Below are 10,238 nucleotides of genomic sequence, written 5' to 3'. Positions count from 1 at the left end.
AATTAGTGCATTGATAAGTTGGTTTTCTTTGTAGTTGGTAGTTGGTTTTCTTTCCAGCCACAAAAATAGTGATATGAACATCATAAATATTGAAAAAAATATTTTATTGCTTTGCCTGGTTTTTACCATGGGTGGGGCAAGTGAAAATTTCCCGACACTGAATGCATTTCTCTATTTTTCCAAACACAAATAATTTCTATTAAGCGTATATAAACAAATTATACAAATTCGAACTCATTCGAAGGCTTTTGGTTTTTACAGTGATACGTTGTAATACTAAATCAGGAACCCAAAGTGTCAAGCGTGTCAGTGTTTTAAATAATCCATGTTTGATAAATAATTCGTGAAAAAATGTTATTTATATAGCTTAAATAGAAATATATTGAAAAATATCTCAACAATTATGATTTATTTAGTTGAAATTTATAAAATTTGTTTATTTGGTAATGTAGACTCTTCTACTGAAATCATAAGTGGATTGTTAATGAAACACAATATGATTCCAGGTTTGATGAATATTTCAAAGATAATTTCTCTGCATTATCGCCAAGGTTCATTATCTTACTATAAACTTACTATAAAAAGTAGTGTTAGACACAAATGGAGATGAGATATTAGATCTCAAAAAATTCAAGTAAAGAAAACATAAAAATATAAAAATCATTTAATGGGGGGCACTCTATCCGAGTAGACGAAAATAGCTCAATAATATCAAATGTTGATAAAATAGCAAAATGAGATATGGACATGATTGATATAAGAGATAAAAGATCAGACGACAATATCAATATTTTGCACTAAAATATCATGAGGATATCAAGATATGTTATTTGTAATAAGTGATCGATATCAAGTGCCATTAGATTGTTCTTATCCATAGCATATCTTGATATTTAAATGATATTTCGGTGCAAATTTTTGATATTGTTGCCTGTTCTTTTATCTCTTATATCAATCAAGTCCATATCATGTTTTGTTATTCTGTTCATGGCTTCTGCCCGGGTAGTGCCCTTTGACTTTCATGAAGTGTCAAAAAGCATCACAACAGATCACAGTTTTGCTCTATTCAGTATAATTATCATTTGCATGAAATATATGAACAGAAAATGTGTTCTTATATTGAAAAATCCTCATTTAAAATCATTTTTTCACTTACCCCACATGTGGGGCAAGTGAAAAATTGAAACCGATTTTTTTGTTTTCCAAATATTTTGTATCCTAAAAGTATTTTTCAAAGATCTTGTTCGCAGGCATATAAAGATTGGATAGATGATTCGTTATGTCATAAATATGATCAATTGCAATATTATCTTCAACTTTTATGACTTGATGAACATGAAATATATGATTTCCTTTACCCACTTGTCCCACTGTACCTTATGGGAAACCTGAACCTAGTTGCATGTTGGGACCTACATGTTCTTGGATAACATGTCCAATACTCCGATCAAAAAATTATTAGAATTTTGATTTCAAACAGCAGGTTCCTGGGCGTCTTCTAAGCGATTTTCACAATTCTTGCACAGTTATCTTGTCCACCTCATCTAGTTCCCTGTAGTTTACTAGTTTGTTATGTTTCTCGGGATCCTATTTTGTATGGTAGATAAGCTGGAGTACGGCCGGATGCTGTCATTTAGAATGTAGAAAACCAAATTCTATATTCGAATAAAATTTACCGATTAAAAAGAACTTCAGCACGGAAGTCAACCCAGCTTGTCCCTGCAAGCCCCTGAAGTCCTTGCGTATTATATTGGTTTGATGCAGATGTTCGATGTTCTCCAAATTGTTCTGGAATTCAGATCATTTGGTTTGCAAGGTTAACTACGCCTGGTTTTAAACCAAAATTAACCTAGCATGTCCACACAAGTCCCTACGGCCCTTGCGTATTATGTGGAGTTCAAATTAGTTTATTGCGCAGATGTTCTAGGTTCTCCAATTTGTTCTGAAGTTTAGATCATTGGATCTAGCAGGTCAACTTCGCCTGGTTTCAAACCAAAATCAAACCAAAATCGCGGCTACAAACGAATTGGAAAAAGAAAGTTTATGCAAATGCTGTGTAGTTGAAAGACACAAGACTATCAAGTAGCAACAAACAATCTGCGTATGAAGAAAAATAGTTCTACAATGTTGACCTACATTCTTTGGCGTACTGTCTTGATGTGTACGGAGCACGACATTTAACAACATTGCTTGAGGCTTAGAAGACGACCGGGAACCTGATATTTAAAAACATGATTCTGATGATTTGTTGATCACAGTATTGGGCATGTTAACCAATAACATGTAGGTCCCAACATGCAATTAGGTTCAGGTTTCCCATAATACAAGTTCCATATAAATGCCCACACACTTATTATTATTCCTGTTCGGGTGTGCCACTGCGACCAATTATTAGATCTATTGTAGCATTACCCGTATCCTTAGTGTTTAAGTGCATGTCGAATTACTCCAGTGCTATTGAGAAGCAATGCAGTATCGGTTTCGATACAGTTGTTGTTTTGTTTTCTCAAGACCACCATGACCACCAGGTCCCGCTATTTAGACCCTTCATAGAGAGCAATCCCATTGAAGGCGCGCCCCTTATCAATAGGAAATCAATCCTTTCTTGAGAAAACAGAACTATAATACTTGTTGGATACTAGCTACAACCCTGGTAGTGTTCTACATGTCCAGCTAAACTATATGTGAGAGGAGATAACTGCGCAATGATCTCTAATCGTGTTCGGTAAACATCGCATCGTGAGGCTGCTTGTATATTCTGGGAAATGTGTAGATTGTAAGATGAGTAGTCGGTTAGTTAGATATAAGCATCCAAGGAGTGAGGCACGCGTGTCAAATTTTAATCTGTTACTTTAAGCAATAAACTGTGTAGTTGTATGTAGTGTTTCAATATAATTGTGTGTTTGATTGCCGCTAAAATCTGTGTTTGAATCGTGCATGCTACAAAAATCGGAATACCCAGGAATCCTTAACGCCGTAAAGACTTGGATAACGCTTACGAGGTCTTCGAAAGGAAACTGTATCGTCGACCAACCCGGAAAGGAAAGGAGATTCACCATCGTCGCATGCAACAATCTGATGTTGGAATACATTCCTACAGTCCATAATCCCAAATCAGCAAGGTACACCGGTTTCCCGACATCAATTGGTCCTTTGGATCCGGATACGGAAGGACAGGACAGGAAGGACGGACACAGTTTGAACCACGCGGCAACTGCACACTTCGGAACAATAGCCATTATAAACCAGCCATTGCAATTCGCCACCTTGAGTGTCATCTTGAGTGAAATACACGCCATTGTAGCATGGAACAATGCGTTGTGTAGATACGGAATTGATACGGACATCAATTGGCATTGTCGGACCGAACACTAATCCCGCATCAAGCTCTGTTTCCACAGGTAAGCTAGAATAGATTAGTGTATGTCTGGCCGAAGCCACAGTTTCCTTTTCTAACACCCCAACTTCGATGTTTTCTCCATTGTGCTTTTGAATCGGCCTGGACGAGGCTGGTCAGTGAACCCTACTCCTGGATCTTTATGGTGTCACAACTCATACGCACCAATACGAGGGCGATTTGGTGAATGGTCGGTAGATACAATCGGCAGGAAGACGGGCCATTATTACTACGAGATCGTTAACCCTACACAATCGCCAAATGGTTATTGGACATCTTGGACCATGCAGCAGTAGCTTACATGGAAATAATAGCATGAAGAGGCGGCATCATATATTATTCGGTTGGGTGAGTGCTATAGAATAAGTACTGCCGAAGCTAGCAAATAGATATTGCCTGTTTTTAATGAAATTTAAACCTCTTCGACACTTTTTGCGACGAATCCCTGAATACGAGAACTGTTCGTTAGAACAAGTCCACTTTCTTGGATTTAATTGGATTTGCCTCGATATTATCTCGTTGGACTGGAGCAGCTGTTGTTCTCACGGGTGAGTTGCAACAGTGTATGTCCACCGAAGCATTGGTTTCAGAAACTACATACGGATTTTCTCTCCTCTTTTGACACATTTTTGGCTGCGAGTTGAAACGGATCTATTGTACACTGAACACACCTTAAACTGTATCTGTCTTCATCAGTGTAGCTGTTATTTCTCAAAGGTGAGATACATAGTATATGGCCTGCCGAGGCCTAGGACGACAGGTACTACATAACATATCCTCCTTCTCCGCAATTTACATGCAACTTTGAGCTTCTACGGATTTGTGACATCACATTCAGTACTGTTTATTGGAGACCGGTGGTTGAAGAATCGGAGTTAGGCTGCAGCTAACTGTTGCACAGGTTAGTGAAGGCAGTATATGTCCGCCGAAGCAAGGCTTCAGTCGGAATACTATACCAGTTTTTCATTCATTTGCCGGTTCGACGTGACATCACATCATCATGGCACCATCGGTCAAGAACAACTCTACCCTAAAGGCATTGAAGGCTCAGTTGAAAGGCATCCAGTCTTCACTCAACGATATATCTCGATTCGTGGAGCAGTTCAAGGAAGACACTTCTGTTACACAAATAACTATACGCTTAGATAGGATAGATAGCTTGTGGGAAAAATACTCGGAAACTTTGGTATCTATTTTGGGTCATGCGCAGTTTGAGGAGGAAGAGGATGAATACGAAAGGAAGAGGGAGAAGGATAGTGATCGTTTCTACGAAATGAAATCGTTTCTTCTTGATAAGGCGAGAGAACGTCAGCCTGCATTAGAACATAACCAATCTATTCGTGACGTGTCTATGCTTGGAGGGCTAGATCATGTCCGGTTGCCACAAATTAAATTACAGTCTTTTAACGGAGAGGTGGATGACTGGTTAAGCTTCAGGGACCTTTTACTTCGCTTATTCACAACAAGATGGAACTTCCGGAGGTAGAGAAATTCCACTACCTTAAGGGCTGTCTACAAGGGGAGCCAAAAAATTTAATTGATCCGTTGCCATTAACCGAAGCGAATTATCAAGTTGCCTGGAATACGTTATTGAAAAGGTACGATAACAGTAAGGTGCTGAGAAAACGACAAATTCAAGCACTATTTAAACTGCCAGCACTTCAACGTGAATCAGTGGGAGAATTGCACAATCTCCTTGAAGGATTCGAGAGGATAGTGCAAACCCTTGATCAGGTTGTTCAGCCTCGCGACTATAAGGATCTGCTTCTCGTAAATTTTCTCACCACAAGGATGGATCCGGTGACTCGCAGGAGTTGGGAAGAGCAATCGGCTAACAAGGACCAGGATACGGTGAAAGATATTACGGAATTCCTCCACAGGCGGTTAAGAATACTGGAATCCATGCCGCCGAAGGCAATGGAGAGGAATACTCATCAATTACAAGTTTCGTCAAAGGTGAAATCTACGGCTGTAAGGACGAGCTACAATCTGGTGCAGAGCTCTGCTGGAAATTGTGTGATTTGCAAGGATAATCACATGTTGTACCAGTGCTCTAGATTTCAAAGGCTATCGGTGATGGAACGGGATTCAGTTTTGAAGGCCAATGGTCTGTGTCGTAACTGTTTTAAGGTTGGTCATCAGGCAAGGGATTGTCAATCAAGATATTCCTGCAGGAAATGTCAACGTAGGCATCATACTCTTGTATGCTTCAGATCGGATAATGACGTGAGAGTTGGAACACATCCTAAGCCTAGCAACTTTTCAAATCCTAAGGAACCTAAAGGATCATCAAGCAACGCAAGTTCTTCTCAAGTCGCTGAAGTGGCAGCCTCTGACGTTGTGGCATCTAACGTGGCTAATCAGATCTCTTCTCAAGTCCTGCTAGCAACAGCAATTATTCTTCTTGAAGACGAGGACGGTAATCGGTTTGTAGCTAGAGCACTTCTAGATTCAGGTTCGGAAAGTAATTTTATTACTCAATCATTGTGTCAACGGATGAGAGTACATCGAAGCACAGTAGACGTTTCTGTTATGGGTATTGGCGAATCTGCGTCTAAGGTCAAACATCGCATCGAGACAATGGTATTATCGCGAAACACCGAATTTTCGCGGAAGATGGAGTTTTTGGTTCTCCCCAAGGTAACGGTTAACCTGCCGACGACAAGAGTCAGTACAGAAGGATGGTCCATCCCAACCGGATTTACATTAGCGGATCCTTCCTTCTTTCAACCTAACGCAGTAGATGTTGTCCTAGGCATTGAATCGTTCTTCGACTTTTTTCATACTGGTCGTACAGTTTCGTTAGGAGAACACCTACCAACACTCACTGAAACGGTGTTCGGCTGGGTAATAGGCGGCGGTGTCTCAAGTATGCAGCATTCTTTGCGAATCAACTGTCATGTCTCATCAAGCTGCAAATTAGAAACGTTGGTCGAACGGTTTTGGGAGTGTGAGGAGTTGGATTCTACCAAAACGTATTCCAAGGAGGAACAAATGTGCGAAAAAATATTTGAAGAAACGGTGAAACGCACTTCAGAAGGTCGTTACGTAGTTGCATTACCACAGATCGATCATATGGTTCAACGGCTTGGCGAATCAAGAGAGATAGCGTATCGGCGACTCCAGGCTACCGAGCGTCGACTAGCGAGAAATGCCATGTTATGCAAGCAGTATTACAGCTTTATGGAAGAATACTTAAGGCTAGGGCATATGCAGAAGGTTTCAGATCAAAATCCATGTGATCGAAGCTATCTCCCTCATCATCCTGTTGTGAAAGAAGCGAGTACGACAACAAAGGTTAGGGTGGTTTTTGACGCTTCTTGTAGAACATCCACAGGAGTTGCGCTCAACGATTGCCTGTTGTCCGGACCAACTATTCAGGAGGATCTTCGTTCCATTATTTTACGATGCCGTATGAAGTATATCATGATGGTGGCAGACGTAGAGAAAATGTTTCGGCAAATTCTCGTACGTCAGGAAGACAGACATCTCCAGTGTATCCTGTGGCGTTCGTCACCAGCTGCGGATGTTAACGTATACGAGCTTTGTACCGTCACGTATGGGACAAAGTCAGCACCGTTTTTGGCAACTCGAACGTTACACCAATTGGCACAGGACGAAGAACATCGCTTCCCATTAGCAGCAAAAGCGATTCACAAGGATACTTATGTCGACGACGTATTGAGTGGCGTTAACAGCGTTCAGGAGGCACTAGAACTGCGACTGCAACTAGAAGGGCTATTAAGTAGCGGAGGATTTAGGCTAAGAAAGTGGGCTTCGAACTGTCAAGAAGCCCTAGACGGTATTGCAGAAGAAAACTTGGCCCTTCATACCAAAAACAGTAATGGTTTGGACCCAGACCCGTGGGTGAAAATCCTAGGATTGTCTTGGATACCTAAAACAGATTGCTTCAAATTCGATTTCACATTCCCCATCATAGAAGAGACCGCAGAGCTTTCCAAGCGGCAGATTTTATCTGTTATCGCTATGCTATTCGATCCGCTAGGCTTGATCGGTGCTGTCATCACTACCGCGAAGGTTCTGATGCAGCTGTTGTGGACATTAACGGATGAAGCAGGCCAACGGCTTAATTGGGACCAACCAATACCTTCAACGGTGGGTGAGACCTTTAGGAAATACTATCAGCAATTATCACTTTTGAATGATATCAAGATAAAACGGTGTGTATTGCTTCAGAAGGCTGTTTCTGTGCAGATACACTGCTTTACTGATGCATCGGAGAAGGCTTTCGGTTGTTGTATCTACGTTAGAAGCTCAGATTCGAATGGAAGGGTACTGGTCGAACTGCTGTCTTCGAAGTCGAGAGTTGCACCATTAAAGGCACAAACAATACCGCGTCTTGAACTCTGCGGGGCACTGTTAGGAGCACAGTTGTTTGAAAGGATTCGAGATTCTATGGACATAAATTTTCAAGCACACTTTTGGACGGATTCTACATGTGTACTTCGTTGGATACAAGCTCCTTCAATGACTTGGGCTACCTTTGTAGCCAACAGGATTGCGAAAATACAAACAATCACCGACGAGTACCAGTGGAGACATGTGCCAGGAGTTACCAATCCTGCAGACCTAATCTCAAGGGGTATTGCGCCGAAAGAACTTGTCAAAAGTCAACTATGGTGGCATGGTCCAAATTGGCTGCAACAGGAACCATCCAAATGGCCAATCAGTTTTGAAACAACAACTTTAGATTTGGTGGAAAAGGAAAGAAGGCGGGTCGTGGCGGCAGTCGGAGCAACGGAAATAGAGTGTTTCAACGTATTCTACCTAGGAAAATTTTCATCGTATAGCAAACTATTGCGTCAAACAGCATATTGGATTCGCTTAATGACGCTTTTAAGAACGCCAAAAGAGGACCGTTTAAACACTGGTTTTCTATCAACCAATGAGCTGCGTAACTCGGAATACTTGTTAGTTCGTCTAGTGCAGCAAGAGGTTTTTATGGATGAGTTTAAGGCTTTGGAACAAGGCAATCCAGTTTCTCGAAAATCACCACTCCGTTGGTTCCACCCGTTTATCGGAAATGATGGTGTTATTAGAGTCGGTGGGAGACTTGGAAAATCAGAGGAAATCGAGGAAGTGAAACATCCAGCAGTATTACCAGCTAAACACTCATTCACCAAGATGCTTCTGCAATACTATCATGAGAGATTATTACATGCTGGGCCCCAATTATTATTAGGAGTTGTCAGACTTCGCTTTTGGCCATTAGGAGGGAGAAATACAGCCAGAGGAATAGTGCATCGTTGCAAAATATGCTATCGAGCGAAGCCTACACCTATGCAACAGTTTATGGGTGAGCTTCCCGCATCCCGAGTTACCGTTGCACGACCATTTTTAAGAACTGGAGTAGATTTTTTTGGACCTATCTACGTTAGACCTGCTCCGAGACGGCCAGCAATGAAAGCGTATGTAGCGATTTTCATTTGTTTATGTACAAAAGCTGTTCACATGGAACTCGTGACGGACCTGTCTACGGATAGATTTCTTCAGGCGCTACGCCGATTCGTAGCTCGAAGAGGAAGGTGTGCTGAAATTTATTCAGATAATGGGACCAACTTTGTTGGAGCCCGCAACAAGCTTGTTGAATTGTTCAAGTTACTGTCTTCTAAGGATCATGAGGAGGCGGTTGACAAATATTGTAGCAATGAAGGCATGCAGTGGCGATTTATTCCTCCGCGTTCACCTCATTTTGGGGGCCTTTGGGAGGCAGCAGTACGCTCCTCCAAACATCATCTGCTGAAGGTTTTAGGAGAGAATCCTGAATCACCAGAAGACCTCATTACCTTACTGACACAAATAGAAGCATGCTTGAACTCGCGACCTCTGACTGCGATGTCAGATGACCCAAACGACATGGAGCCATTAACCCCCGCTCACTTCCTGATCGGGTCATCGCTTCAGGCAATCCCGGATCTGAATTATGAAAATGTTCCTGCCAATCGTCTTCGCAATATGCAGCGAATGCAGCAGAAGGTGCAATTGTTTTGGAGAAGATGGCGCAGAGAATACCTGCACACATTGCAGGCTCGTACCAAACGGTGGAAGCCACCAATTCATGTCAAAATCGGTCAGCTTGTGGTCATCCAAGATGATAATCAATCGCCGTCACATTGGAAAATGGGACGAATTTGTGAACTGCATCCTGGATCCGATGGAGTCGTAAGAGTAGTAACTTTAAGGACTGCTACCGGCTTGCTAAAAAGAGCAGTGGAAAAGCTTTGCTTGCTACCATACATGGATCACGAGGAGGACTCCGAACTAGAAATTTGATTATAGATTCAATCGAGCTTCCCACCCCCTTTTTGTGTCGAAGAGGATTTGTTTATTTTCAGAAATTGAACATGTCTGGGTGGGTGAGGATGTTGGATACTAGCTACAACCCTGGTAGTGTTCTACATGTCCAGCTAAACTATATGTGAGAGGAGATAAACTGGAGATAACTGCGCAATGATCTCTAATCGTGTTCGGTAAACATCGCATCGTGAGGCTGCTTGTATATTCTGGGAAATGTGTAGATTGTAAGATGAGTAGTCGGTTAGTTAGATATAAGCATCCAAGGAGTGAGGCACGCGTGTCAAATTTTAATCTGTTACTTTAAGCAATAAACTGTGTAGTTGTATGTAGTGTTTCAATATAATTGTGTGTTTGATTGCCGCTAAAATCTGTGTTTGAATCGTGCATGCTACAAAAATCGGAATACCCAGGAATCCTTAACGCCGTAAAGACTTGGATAACGCTTACGAGGTCTTCGAAAGGAAACTGTATCGTCGACCAACCCGGAAAGGAAAGGAGATTCACCATCGTCGCATGCAACAAT

At 41.6% G+C, this 10,238-nt stretch overlaps 1 protein-coding gene across 1 annotated transcript; it reads left to right on the top strand.

The window, feature by feature from the left end:
• Positions 1–4,397: 4,397 nt before the first annotated feature.
• LOC134222535 (uncharacterized) lies at positions 4,398–9,691 on the top strand. Its single transcript, XM_062701700.1, has 3 exons — positions 4,398–4,811; positions 4,865–7,513; positions 9,032–9,691. The coding sequence occupies exons 1-3, from the start codon at positions 4,398–4,400 to the stop codon at positions 9,689–9,691; spliced, it is 3,723 nt and encodes a 1,240-aa protein (XP_062557684.1).
• The last annotated feature ends 547 nt before the right edge of the window (positions 9,692–10,238 follow it).

Source organism: Armigeres subalbatus, chromosome 3 (assembly GCF_024139115.2).
Source record: "Armigeres subalbatus isolate Guangzhou_Male chromosome 3, GZ_Asu_2, whole genome shotgun sequence".
Classification (NCBI taxonomy): Eukaryota; Metazoa; Arthropoda; class Insecta; order Diptera; family Culicidae; genus Armigeres; species Armigeres subalbatus.
Note: the sequence above shows the minus strand (reverse complement) of the source record. Positions and strands in the feature narration are given on the sequence as shown.